General features: G+C 42.0%; 1 protein-coding gene across 1 annotated transcript in view; it reads left to right on the top strand.

The window, feature by feature from the left end:
* Positions 1–12,849, top strand: part of DOK5 (docking protein 5) — a gene marked incomplete at both ends in the record, with an annotated part of 41,991 nt that extends 29,142 nt beyond the window's left edge. The window contains 6 exons of the mRNA XM_080628053.1: positions 938–1,052; positions 1,152–1,271; positions 2,023–2,212; positions 3,657–3,792; positions 9,901–10,021; positions 12,782–12,849. Of these exons, the coding sequence (XP_080484179.1) occupies positions 938–1,052; positions 1,152–1,271; positions 2,023–2,212; positions 3,657–3,792; positions 9,901–10,021; positions 12,782–12,849 (750 nt within the window). The remainder of the gene's footprint in view (positions 1–937; positions 1,053–1,151; positions 1,272–2,022; positions 2,213–3,656; positions 3,793–9,900; positions 10,022–12,781) is intronic.
* Between the last annotated feature and the right edge of the window lie 1,317 nt (positions 12,850–14,166).

Here is a 14,166-nt window from a genome sequence, read left to right as displayed (position 1 = left end):
TCCACGGAACTAAGGAGACCAATGTAGTCAAGGTGTTAGGTTGTACAACTTTGGGAACGTTTCTGTTAAATTCCCCCTCTTTCTCTCTCTTCAACCCCTACCACGTTAAAGAATCAGTGAAGTATTTTCTGATAATAAATATCTGAATATAATTTCCTGATTCCCTCTCTGGGTGTGAGCCTGATATTAAAAGCAATTTAAATAATGAAAAATTCCTCCTCAGTCAAATTTAGGAGTGTTACTTGTGGTTGTAAAGGTGAAAAGTGGATATTAGAAACATGGAGCAACTGCAGTATGTATTTACTAAAGCTGCATACAGGGTAACAGATACATGTTTATTTTTTTGGCATAAAAGCTGTTTTTCCAATCGCTTTTTGGCAGCCAAGCAACAGAAATCTGTGATTACAAGTCTGTGAATCTTTAATGCTAAAAAGCTTTCTAATAACTAAAACTGTGCTTTTTTAAGTGGACCATTTTAACAAATCCTTAACTGCCCATCAAAAAATAATTGAGAGAGCAGCTTTTCACCATTCTTGCAGTTTTGTCCTCCATGATGAAAGCTGCACTGGAACGGGACTTGCTCCTCCAAATGGGTGAATCCTTTAGATTTTTGTCTTCACCTCTCTCTGCTTCTGCTACATCAGGTTGGTCTTTCTCATGTTCTTCACGTAAATATTTCTCAACCTGGAGTGAGCGCTGATTCCACCTGCCTCTTGGCTAAAGTCCTGCTCAGGTGGTATTGCACTGAAGCTCATGTACAGACAAGAGAGAACTGGACAATGTGGCTGCTTCATCATCCAGGGGCTTCGAGTTGATTGTCTAAGCATGCTTCTTTGTGCTTTCTGTTAGATATTATTCTTTTGTCTCCTTTTCCAGTCAATAATGGATATGTATCTTTGCAGGCTCCTAATTAAAACTCTAATTTGTGCTTTTTCAGGTCACAGAGCTCAATAATGTGAAGAATATATTACGAATGCCAAAAAGCACAAAGAAGCATGCTGTTGGAATTTATTTTAATGATGACACATCAAAAACCTTTGCTTGTGAGTCAGGTGGGTAAAATGGCAATGCACCTTAACAAACAGAGCATTAATTGTGAAATTATAAATGTATTATATACTGACACACAGATTTTCTGGGCATTTATACAGAACTCGAGGCAGATGAGTGGTGCAAGGTGCTGCAGATGGAGTGTCTTGAAACACGGATTAATGACATTAGCCTTGGAGAGCCTGACTTGCTGGCATCTGGAGTAGAGAGGGAGCAGAGTGGTAGGTACATAAATGTTGACCTTTTGCATCTTTATTTGCACCATTTTTAAGTCTTTTGGACTATGCTCGTGAATATCAGAAGTAAAATGGAGCAAAATTGTTTGTTCCAAGCCCTCCTTCCTGTTTTGTGGAGGGTTGTTTTTGTTTGGGGTTTTATTTTTGGCTTCTGGGTGTTCTTAGTTGCTACCAGAGATAATAAGTAAGGTAACAAGAATCATTTTGGAGAAGCACTTTCCCTTCTACGACAAGTTAGTTGCTCTTGAAAACGGGGACTCTCTTTTGTGTGTGTATTCTTGTATGATGTCTGTACAACAGTTTCAGTCTGTGACTGGGGCTCTTTGGCAGCATTGTAAAGCAAATCAATAATAGTAATTGCATGCAAAACCTGAGCCCATGGCTACTTCACTTTCCTATGCAAATGAACTGATTATATGCAGAAATGCAATTGCAATGTATTTATTCATGCACACAATTTTAGTAATTGTTTGCAAATATCAGGGTAATGATGGTGCCATTCTCTTCAGTGTCTGAATGCATGCGCAAACGTTTGATGCCCTATGAATGCAGCATTCTGACTGCCCTAGATATGAAGTTTATTGGGTTACTGGAAGGATTTGAATCTTTGTTTTTGAATTAAGTGTTCTAAGTGGAAATAAGATCTTATCTTAGATATGGAAAACAGGGAATTCCTTTAATGAATTGCACATTTAATGGGCAGGGATTTTAGACTAACCTTTTGTTTTTCTCCCAGAGAGATTCAATGTGTATTTGATGCCATCCCCTAATTTAGATGTGCATGGGGAATGTACCTTGCAGATAACATTTGAGAATATCTGTCTTTGGGACATCCAGAATCCCAGAGTAAAACTCGTCTCTTGGCCATTAAGTGCCCTCCGGCGCTACGGACGGGACCCCTCTTGGTTCACGTTTGAAGCTGGGAGGTAGGTCTGTGTTCACTACATTGCATTGCTTTCCTTGGTGGTGCTCTGAATCACTTCTACAGGGTGTTGAAGGACATGAGAGCTTATCTTCAGACAGAGGCTAATCTGTACCCTCTGCTAAAAATAGATATATTTTATATGTATATATTTACCATACATTTTAATATATAAATTATTTCTATGCGTAGATAAATAATATATTTTTATATAAGAATTTATGTTTTTATAATTATATATGTAATTTATATATTAAAATATATGGTAAAAATTGAAACAAAAATAAAACCCAATGAAAAAACTCTCTTAATCCCAGGTTGCAGCCTGAAAGGAAGCAGTTGCCAAATAAAAGTGCCTAAGGATGGGGGTGAAGGAGCCAAGGTATCCCAAGGGTTTGCAGGGTGGAGGCTGGCAGCATTGTATATTACTGTATAGGATTGTTCTTCAGTGAAGCTATATATGAGACAGAGAATTGGACAGACAGGCCTGGGAAGAAGGGGTGAATATCATGTACCCTTTGGGTACAAAGTTATGGGCTCTGTACTAGAAGTGAAATTTGAAGGTGAGAGCAGTGAGTGCCAAGCTGTTTCCCAAAAGCAAACTGAAGTAATGGAGCAGGAACTCCTCTTTCTCCATTGAGAAAGACCGGTTTCCATCTTTCTGACGTACGAATTTGTAAGAAATTTGAATGCAATTCCTTGTTTTAGAGATGATGTTCTGTATTGCTTCCTGCAGCTCAGTTTTAATGAGCTGAAGTCTTTGGCTGGCTGAATTTGGAGCACTTATTTATTGAGCTATCAAATCCTGTCTAAAGGATATGGATGCATTATTTTGAATGAGCGCATGAAAGAATTACAGTAGCAAAAGAAACAGATCATACAATTAACTTCTCTGTAAAGGGAAGAGTGTTTAAATGTCCATCTTCCATATTACTGCAGAATAATCCCCCTTGGTGGAGGGAAAGGATACATTTTTTATTTAGCTGATTATGCATTAACCATGATAGGACAATGCAATTGGGATGCTGAGGATATATATTTATTGTTTCAAGTGGAAGACAAAACTCCAAAGCTCATTACAGGCAGTGTTAAAAGCCTGCGATAGGAAGACAATCCTACCTGGCACAGATTCGCGATAGGGTCTAAGTATTAAAAATCTGTGTCTTGTGCATGATCTCTCTAGACCTTAAACACTTAAGATAGATCAGTGGTACTTAGCTGAATCCCTGTTTGGCAAGAGCAATACAAATGTAGGCTAAACCAGCAAGGTTCGACCAGGGCTGCTAAGACCCATAAGCAAAGACTTAAGTAACTTTGTTCCATATTTCAGCAACCTTCGTTTTCTTACTGCTTATGCAATAGCACTTCTAGAGCAGCATGGTAAACTTTTGCTTGCTCATGTAAACTTAAATCTCACACTGGGATCCCGTCTGTTCTTGCTTTGGCAGGATGTGTGACACAGGAGAAGGACTATTCATCTTTCAGACCAGAGATGGGGAAGCAATCTATCAGAAGGTTCACTCGGCTGCTTTAGCCATAGCAGAACAACACGAGCGCTTGTTGCAGAGCGTGAAAAATTCAATGGTACGGGTGCTTGTTGTGTTTGTTGCTTCACAGTGGGCACCAACTAACAACGTGTTTCTTCAATGTGATCTTAAGTTTTCATTCACAGATAGTAAGCAGTCTGATTATTGCTTTTATTAAATTGTGCCTGATTACAGTTAGGGTAATAGATTTATAAACTGGGACTGCTTTTCAAGAATCAAACCAGGGAACTTAATGCTTGATTTTTTGTGTTTGCAAAGCTATCACTAAGTGTGAATCAATACAGAGATGATAAGCTCCTGTCAGTGCACATTCTCATTAGGTTCCTTTGATTAATCAGCATCATGAGTTTGTTTGGAAGCATTTTTCATCAATCTATTTGCAAGATGTTGTGGCTCATGCTCAGTTTTACATTTACTAATTGATGTCTACACTCCAATGATGATTTGGAAGGAGTCATATGGTTCAGATTAAACTAAGGGGGAGGACAAGACGTTTGTCTGATCTCTCCATGGATGTCTGTTTTCCACAAGTGCTTTTTGTATCTAGAACTTGTTTTACAACCCATGACTGGGAGGATATAAAAGTGTAAGATGCAAAGCTAACGTACAGATTGAGAAAAGATAGTGTGGGATCTCCAAAAGCATTCTGTCTAAGGAAGGCAGTTTATGGCACTTGCAGCTAGTGTGTATCAGGCTCTTATTAACTTCCACATAACCAGGGGAAGTTTAGGTTAGATATAAGGAAGAAGCTCTTTACTGTGAGGGTGGTGAGGCACTGGAATGGGTTGCCCAGGGAGGTTGTGAATGCTTCATCCCTGGCAGTGTTCAAGGCCAGGTTGGATGAGGCCTTGGGTGCCATGGTTTAGTGTGAGGTGTCCCTGCCCATGGCAGGGGGTTGGAACTTTATGATCTTAAGGTCCTTTCCAACCCAATCTATTCTATGGTTCTATGATTCTATAGTAAATGAAATGGGAAAGTGAGGAAAATTCAAGTCTATTTCTATGTGGGTTGTGCAATGCCTTTACTTTCAATAGGAAAGAGCCTAGTTAGTGTTTTATATGTAAATAAAACTATATATATATATATTTATTTATGTAGTGTGATATACCAGTGTGCTGCTCTGTTAACTTCTGGTTAGTGTCATTACAATGTGTTCCCTTCTGTAAAGCCCAAGAGAGAGGACTGTGTGAGGATGAAGTACTGACTTGGAGCTTTTCATGTGGCAGCCTCTGCCCTGTGTCCATTTGGACCACATGCTTTCCTAGTACTTCCAGGTGCGCTAGGAAGAGCTTGTCACTTTGCTTGCTTGCTTGTAAAAGCATTAGAACTGGCAGGTAAACCCTGCAGCCAGCAGCGCTGGTATTTTTCCCTTTCCCAGTAAAGTATCATCTAACACCATCTTTGCTGCTTTTGACTTCTGTTTAAACCCAAGAACCTTTTAGTTCTAGTTAACGAAGGGAGTTCGTGTTCAAAAATATCCCAAATTATCTGAGTTGAGACAGATGGGTAGATGATACAAGTACTCAACACCAACTAAATTAAGCAGATTAAAATTAACCTAGGCTAAATCAGCATAACTAGCTAACATTGTAGCCCACCAGGATCAGAAGCAATGGAGTAACCTGTTGAAAGCACAACTTCATTTTCAAAAACCAGGGATAAGTTCTGTAGGAATAGGGAGTAGGCTTACAGGCAATTTCATATTTATTGGTTTTACATTTGTGTAATAGCATCTTTAATAGATGATGTCTGATGTTGTACTGTAAAATTTCCATCTTAGAAGTGCCAGTAAACTCAACAGATGCGCAGCTGCTGTAGATTTCAATAGAGAGCAGCTGCACAACCTCTAAAAGCTTTTTCAGGAACAGCATCCAACCACAGACCCTAAATCTAGTTTTATGGATGCTACAGCGCTAAGTGGGGGTTAAGAACGTATTCTTGATGAACGGAAAGTCTTGTAATTTAGTAGCAGAATATAATAGGAGTCCATATGCCCCGAATATTCCCAAGTTTATCGTAGACACATTGTCTGGTTCTGAAGTAGTGAGACTTGGTGGCTTCTCTGGAGTTCAAGGATAGTCAGAGTTAGGAGTTTATGCAGAGCATTGCTGTATCAGTGTAGACTCAGGAGGCTTCTTTTGCTGGTGACAAAATATTTGTAAAGTACATCTCTGTTCACACTGAGCGATTTCCTCTGTATTTTTATCCTGCTTTTGAATGCCTTAACAAGGAGTTCATTTGAGATGCCTGCACTTCACGCTTGGCTGTCTATGTGATTTCTATCTCCAAGAATTATTTACTCTCTGCATTTTCATATTAGTGAAGCTTGAGCTTTTATTTACAGAAAGGGTAAATAAAAGAAGGTAGGAGATAGGGTGTTGAGAAATGAAGTCTGCACGGCATGTCTTCTGTTTGCTCCCGTAATCCTAACTACTGCTACATCAGTGCTATGCTTATCCCAGACCAGGGTGAAGATGTTATTAAGCTTCTGAGGGCTTCTGGAGCCTGTGCACAAAAAAAAACCCACCAAAAAACCCCATCTGAATATCCCATGCTGCTAGAGTGAAATAAAGCTGCCAAGTACTGTTGAGAATGTGGGCTATAATGTGTCTGTCACCTCCCTAGCAGTCACTCTCTTCATGTTACAGTATGTTGGTTCAGTTCGTGATTATAATTGGCTCTGGCTCTTGAAATGCATGTGGGAAGTTGACTCAGTAGTGGTTCTTCAGCTTGGGAACCTCACCCTGACACTTTCTGTTAACGTGCTGTTGCTTGCTGCTGAGGTCTGAGCATATGCAGACCACAGTCAATGACACTTGCATGACTTGGTTTCATTTAGTTTCCTTTCCTTTTCAGTGAGTTCAAAGATCTCTCCCTTTTTTGTTTTAAAGGGAAGAAAGAGCTGGCTCTCCTTGGTGATGCGTGGAGCCTTTCTGGTCATTTGGTAGCTCATCACATCCAGCTGTTGCATTCCTTTCACCTTTCCATTGCCAGACAATGGAAAGAAAATATCTATTTGGGTTATATTTTCAGGTGTATTTGCTGTGCAAACTCACGGGAGCAGTGCTGTGAATTGACTACTATAATTTATGCCTGCTCTCAGTTCAGGTTGCTCTAAAAAAGCCATTACAACTTGACATGTCACTAAGAAGTAATAACGGCAAACTTCCCAATTTTGGCAGCTAAAACTCCGTGCTTCACAGAAAGCTACTATCAGCTGCTTTATCAGTAGCCTTCCCTGATTTCTTCCGCTCTCAGCAGCTCAGGTGTGATCCACCTGAGGTACCTTTGTCCAGGCTGCTAGTATCTTTTGCCGTTTCCACAGAGATCCATAATTAAGAGTAGAAATGCTACTCATTTACTTTTGACATAAGAGGAGAATAGTGAGTATTGGTATAAGATGGGTAGGAGTCAAAGCAGCAGCAATGTTAATGCCCTTCAATTTCCGAAGTTGTTTCTCTTAGTTACCATTCTGTAGTTTTGCTGTAATGAATTTAGCAAATGGTTCATAAGCAGTTATTGTTCTAATTGATTTGGATTACTTAAATTTGCTTCCCTGGAAAGAAAACCCCCTCCAAAGCACAGTGCGTGCAAGCTTCTCCAGCTGGGGATCTCAAGATGAAGCCTTACCGAGTGCAAGTTGTTCTTTGAAAATAGGATTGTCCAGCATTAGGTAACCAACCAAACCTAACAAAATCTTAAATCCTCTTTCTTTTCTTTCCTTTTGGAGCCATGTTCCCAGTTAACTTGAGAGAACGTTGGTGTGCAGGTGTTTCTTTTAACAGCTTTTGTGGGGTTTTTGTGTTGCGTGTGGGGTTTTTTTGGTGGTTGGGGTTTTTTTAGCAGTACTGGGAACCAGCCTCATCCTGTGTTTGACCCAGAGCTGTGCAGAGCCTCAGCAAACTGTCTTGGTGTATAGCTCTGTCCATATCTCATCTGGGTGACAGGAGGTTGCACGGCAGCTCCCCAGCTGTTCTCGGCATTAGCTTCCTCTTCCCCATAACCCCTTCCTCTGTGGATCTCTCTTAGCCACGAGAGCTGCAGGTGGCTTTGTGTTGTCCCTCATTGCTTCTCACACTGTTGCTGCTTCTTTGGTTTGAATGCGGCTTAACATAGCTTGATCCCTGCCGTGTGTGCAGGGAGCTGCATTCAGACTGCTCTGAGGATGCTGATCTCCTTTCAGGAGTCAGCATTCTCCTTCTCCCCTGGGCAGAAGAGGGTGAGAGGCTCCGCGTTAGGTGCCCTCCAGTTATCATTAATACAACAAATAGTTTGCTGTGTGGAGCCGTGTGCCCCACCTGGTGCTCTGCGCCCAACACGTTGCTCATGCGTGTTCCAGCATATCAATTCTGGCTGCTTTTGACCTGCCTACAGTGCCAGGTACTTCTGCAGCATAAAGCCAGGTCGTTAGCAAGTTATTCCTCCTCTTTCTGTTGCTGCAGAGATACAGTAGGTTAATTGTGAGAATGAAATCAATCATCATTAAAGCTGCTTTTGCTTGCAGTCCAAGGTGGTTTGATGAAGCGCTGTGAATTCAGGACATGACATGCTAATTCTTGTCTCCAGCTGTGGGGTTTTTAATTCTTCCCCCTGCTGATTGAGTTCAGGAGGGTCACCCTTGCTGGCCCTTCCCTGTATCTTTATCTAACATTTCTCTGGCTGTGCCTCATTCTTTCCTCCCAGGATAGTTTTTTGCACTCCTGACAGTTAAGGCTGTTGCTTGAACTGTCTTAGCTTGCTGTCCAACCCGCCAAATGGAACCCCCAAAAATGGCACCTACAGGGAAATGCCGTCCTCACAATGCTCTGCTGATTTTTATTCCCAGTAAAAGATCCCTCGTTGTGTGTTTCCATGGTGCTGAGGTGTGTGTGGTGACACTGTGAAGGGTGTCAGGGCTCTAGTGAAGGAGCTGTAGAAATACACTGTGTGATGTAGGTGGAACCTTGCGTGCTGCAGTGACTCACACCCAGCTGACACAGAGGTGGGTGTTTTAGGAGTAGAAGTTGATCTGGGTTTCATTTTGCTTTACCTTCACATCACAGGCACAGTGTCCACTGTACAAGGAGTAGGCTGAAGGTAGATGCCACATCTAAGTAACTTGGAAATGGGTCTGTTCAGATACAGCCAGCCCTTGCCTCTTTTTCTGTGCTTGCTTTGCGTGTTTGATTTTTCTCTAAAATATACCGATTGTCTTGTAAAAGGTTCTTTCACCTCAGGTTTCATGAAACTAAAGTATAAAACTTACCCTTTTGCAAAAAGCTGTCTTTATAAATTGGCAAAGTCAAGTGCAGTCTTAGTGTGTTTGAACTGATTTATTCCTGATCTGTGGGAGGAGAATTTGAACTGCACTGTGCAGCTTTTGGTGAAATTCAGATATTTTTATTAGCTTGCACATACATCTTATTGAATTAATGGGGAAAAGTGGCTTAAAGTAGTCAGTTCTCATGTATTTTTGTGTTTAGTATAAATAAAAAGAGGCTGTGATTATGTAAGAAAACGTAGCTGAAGGCCCTGTATGGAGGGGAAGGTGTGACATGGGGCTTCCAGCAATGCACTGCAGCCCACGTGCCCTCCTCCCAGCATACCTTCAAGCAGTCTAGCTGAAGGATGCAGTTCTCTCTTGTTGAACTCCCATGCCATTCAGCTGATATGTTCCTCAGCTGGAGGAGAGGTGAATAGAAAGTGCTTCAAAACTAACAGGAACAACTTGTCCTTACCCATGTGAAACATGCCCAGTCAGGTTCTCAGTGTCCTGAAGCTGTATTTAGCTTTGGGAAGTTGCTTGTGCAGCTGGGAAGACCCTCTGATGGCTTTGCAGCTAAAGGGGAAGCATACCAGCTGCCTTCTACCTTCTGCTGATCCTCAGTTTCTGTTTCAGCTGCTTGAGTTGCAACTCCCTTCAGGGGAAGCAGTGCTAGCCCAGGACCAGGGCAGCACCAAGGTGAGCTTTGGTGTGCAACAGCAGCGTGGTATCCTAACCGAGTGGTGTGTGCCCATGGAGACTAACCCCTGAGCTAGTCACTGCTGCTTGTGCAGGGTGGGAGATGGAGGGAGGGAGAGGCTGTGCTGGCTCTGTCATTAGCAACCTTGCAGCCCATAGCAGTGCTGTTCTCAGTCTCCTTCACATCAGTTTATTGCTTTGCAGCTTCAGATGAAAATGAGCGAGCGAGCCGTGTCCCTCAGCACCATGGTACCCTTGCCCCGCAGCGCCTACTGGCAGCACATCACACGACAGCACAGCACTGGCAAGCTCTACGGTCTGCAAGGTATGGGGCTGGGGTGGGAAGAGTCCGTGCACACGTCAGGACGTTCGTTGTTGAATCATTTCAGTATCTGTCCAGCGCACTGAAGGCTGATGTTCAGTTAAGCAAGTTGCCACTGCTGTCTGGTTGATGGAGGGAAGGGCACATCCCACCTTAAGATGGACAGCTTGGCAGAGGGGTTTATAATCAGGAAATGCCCTTCCTCCCGTTAGAGAGGGATCCTTCATCTGACAAGTTTTCTGACAGTTTTTACAGGATGGCCAGTTACCAAGATTGCCCAATCCTTTCTGCTACCAAATTCTTTTAATGGCACCCGATTTTGTTTGCCAGACTTATAAGCATTTGACTCCTCTCTCCTTTGGATGGCTGCCTCATAGGAAGAATGACGCAGTCTTCATTATTCATTTTGTATACATTCAACCAAAACTACATCCTCAAAACCAGCTGAATTAGGGAAAGCAAAAGGAAATGGCCATGATAAGTAGTTGTAGAAAACTGTTGCTTGAACAGCTGCAGTGCTGCCACAGTGCATTGCAGCATGGCCTGAAGATGGGCAGATGTCTTCTCCAGATCCCCTCTGTTGTCAGCCCGCGGGGGGCTCACAGTCCCCTGTGCCTGAAAACGTCCCCAGGCTGCGGAGTCCCGCCGTGGTCACCAAGGGACATCTAGTGGTTACTGGATGCACGGGGGGTATGGAGGGGAAGCCCACCCTGCTGCGGGAAGGGTGCCTGGTGGGGTTTGCTGCAGCGCTGGCGGGAGCCGTCCATGCCCCTGTGTTTCAAACCTGAACTTCAGTCTCCTGAGATACTGAGAACTGCAGCACCCAATGTGTGCTGTTGTTGCTCTAAGCTGGCTTCCCCAGAGGCACCCTAGAGTGGGAGCTGGAGATGCTCAGTACCTCTGAGGAGCTGGTCCAAAGTCAGCATCCTGGAGTCATGTAGTCAAATAGCAACACCCCATTTGTGTTTCAAAACACAGTCTTCCACTCTAAGCTATGTGGATTGGCTGAGTTAGTGTTTGTATGGGAGTTGGTTTGCAGAGTTGTGAAGTCAGGATCAGGGCGTTAGAGAAGTCATCAGAAAACAGACTAGAGACTTCATACAAGTGCATCAGCTCGGAGCATGGAATGGAAGGAGCCAATATGCACTATAACTTTATTCTCACAATGTACAGAATAAAGGCTGAGCTTGATTAAATGTTTGGACGATAAAGATGGACTGAAGTAGTTTCCCTTCATCGTAGGGGCATTAGAAACTGAATCAACCCACCAGAGTATGGCTTGATTTCTCTGTCATCCCCGAAGGTCAGGGCTGGTGTGTGCTGCTCCAAGGGGCAGCCCTGCTCTCAGTGCATTAGCCTGTTAAAACCCTCCTAGAGAAATCTGCATTTAGCAGGAAACCTCAGGAGCTGGCAGGGCTTCCTAGTACCAACATGGAGATATCCTTTACTTAACACCAACTGTTCACAAATCACTAGGCGGATATTTTAAAACATCCTGGTTTGGAAATCTTTTAGCCTCTCTTTTTTTTGTGTGCCTTTTTTGTCCTCCTCAGATGCTAGGAGTTTCTCAAGGAATAATGAAAGACATTTATTTTACTGTTTTTAACAAAGCTGGAGATTTTAATGAAGCTCCAGAACACGGACTATCACAAGCTGTGATTAAAATTACAAGCTCAGGCAGCCCTGACGTACACAGCCACCTTCCATTCGGGTCCTCTGATTTTCAGCAAATGATAAAAGCTGCTTCTTTTTCTTTTTCTCAACGCTAGAGGGGGCAGGCAGCACATGAAAAGCCCCAGCTACACCCGGCAATGTTCCAGGGGAAGGAGGAATAATCGAGGCAGCCCTTACATGCCTGTTCACATTTGTTCAATAAATTAGGGCATGGGAAGATGACCTGCTGGTGGCAGCCTGTAGCACACGAGAACAAGGCTGCTTGCAGCACTCTGACACAATCAGTGGATTGGTCTTACTGTGCCTTGCTATAGAATCCTTTATTAAAGCAACAATTCAGCATTGAGTTGACACAAGATAAATAGACTGTATGGGTAAATCCCACTTGTTTTATATTTAGAAAATAGCTTGCTTGTTAAGCTGGAGAAAAAGGATCCCAGGAGCCTGTCGTCATGAGAATGGGGTAAAAGTCTTTGTAAAATAAGTAAGACATACAGCCAACGTTGTAATTAGGAAAGACACTGAAGGCCTTGTGTTGTTCAGCAGTCAAGGCTACTACTTCAGTGGTGCCCAGAGCACCTCTAATTACATTAGGTTGCCAAAATCTTGATATGCTTCAATTGCTACTGGAAAAAGAAATATAAGATCATTGTTATAGTGGGTCGTATAATGGAAACGAAGCAGGATTTTGCTGACTCAATGGTAGAGGCACCTGAAAACCTTGTATTGCAAAAGATTTTTCCATCAAAATTGGAATTTATGGTCTCTGAGTTGGCTCTTGTCCTCTTTTCTAATGTATGGGAAAGAGCTGATGCTGATATTGTGAGCTAAAGTGCTTTTTATATGTAAAATGCAAATTCAGAACTTTAAAACTTTAATTTGCTTTGTACAACTTTCTAATCTTAAGGAATTGGGAAAGAAAATCTGAGTTGGAGATGTTCCTGAGGTGGAGCAGTAGATTAAGCAGAGATGGGTTTAATTAAAAGGCTGTAATCTTTAGTTCGCATAGTCCTTTATAAAATGCTGTATAAGATACCTGTGTCTTACTGAGTGTTGTTCTGGGTTTTTTTTGCATCTGACTTGGTGAAGATGTTTCTAGCCCAGTGAAGCTTCATCGCACGGACACTTTTCCAACCTACAGGTCAGAGCATCGATAAAAGACTGCAAAGAACTTTACAAAGTCTTTGTCTCCTGACAGAGTGCCCCAGTGGATGACAGTGATGATGATAAGCAAGAATGGAAACGTGGAAAAGTTCAGTTGGATGAAAAATTCTTGCAATACAAAGGGGTTTTTTTTTAAACTTTGCCAAAAGCTAAAACTATGTTGGAAAAAAACCCCAGCAAACCCTCCAGTGTATCTTTTATATCTGACAGCTGGACGGAGAAGAAATCACTCCCTAAATATTTCCAATTGGTTTTGTATGATAGCTATGTTGTAAATATGAGACTCTTCTGTTGTAGTGTGGTTCTACTTTGTCTATTACAGCTGTGTGTTCACTGATGTCAGCTGTGTCATACTTGTTTGTTGTAATGCTTATCTTTAGTTATTTACATTATTGTTCAGCCTAATCCTTGACCTTTGAAATGATGGCCAGTTTTAAAGCAGCTATTGAATACAATTTTTCCTGTTTGATGAAGACTTGATTGATTTCTTTTAAAAGCACCCTCTCTATCTTCTATTTCCTGTATTTATTTCCATCTCTGTAAATGCTTGAAATAAAAAGTCCCACTTAATTTGTACAGTGCTTTTTGTCATCACTACCAGCATCATGAACAGAGCTGTTGTGGAGCCACTACGACACTGGAAGAAAGGAAGGACAGATGGATGGGGACAGTGGTTTGCTGTGGATTCCCCATCTACATCTAAAGCCGTACAACCACTTGTTGGGTGTCCTAGTGAAACAAAGTAGTAGATTCAACAGGAATCTCACAGTGCCACAAACTATTTTGGGGCAGAAAGCCAATTTTTCTGTTTTGTGACAGCATCTGTATTAGGTACTACTTTAATAGATTGGCACCAGCATCTTAATTTAACAGCAGACAGACTCTTCAAAAATAGCATGGTTGTACTGTACCATGTGTGCTGTACCAAATGGTCAGAAAATATATAACAGCTGTAAAGAGGAAGACCCGGATGCAAACGAAGCACTGTGCTTAGCGAGGTGTAGTTAAATCGTATTGTTAACAAGCTCTGAGTAAGAATGCCTCATCAGATTACAAGTCAGACTGGTTGTAAGCATCTTAGTCCTGCTCACTTAACAAGCTTAAGGACTAGGTCTTATTTTGATTGTGCCAGAGGGGAATATGGTCTCTGCATAATTTTAATTGAAATTAGCATTTGATACAAATAATGTTAGCAGCTAAGGTTTCAGAAGGTATCTTGGAAGAAAAGTAGAAGAATGCAATAGCTACAGTAGATTTGTAGAGAATGAGCTTCATTTGTTCATGTTTGTAAAGAATGAGTCAGCACAGAC

The sequence above is a fragment of the Psittacula echo genome (genome assembly GCF_963264785.1).
Source record: "Psittacula echo genome assembly, chromosome: 12".
Classification (NCBI taxonomy): Eukaryota; Metazoa; Chordata; class Aves; order Psittaciformes; family Psittacidae; genus Psittacula; species Psittacula echo.
Note: the sequence above shows the minus strand (reverse complement) of the source record. Positions and strands in the feature narration are given on the sequence as shown.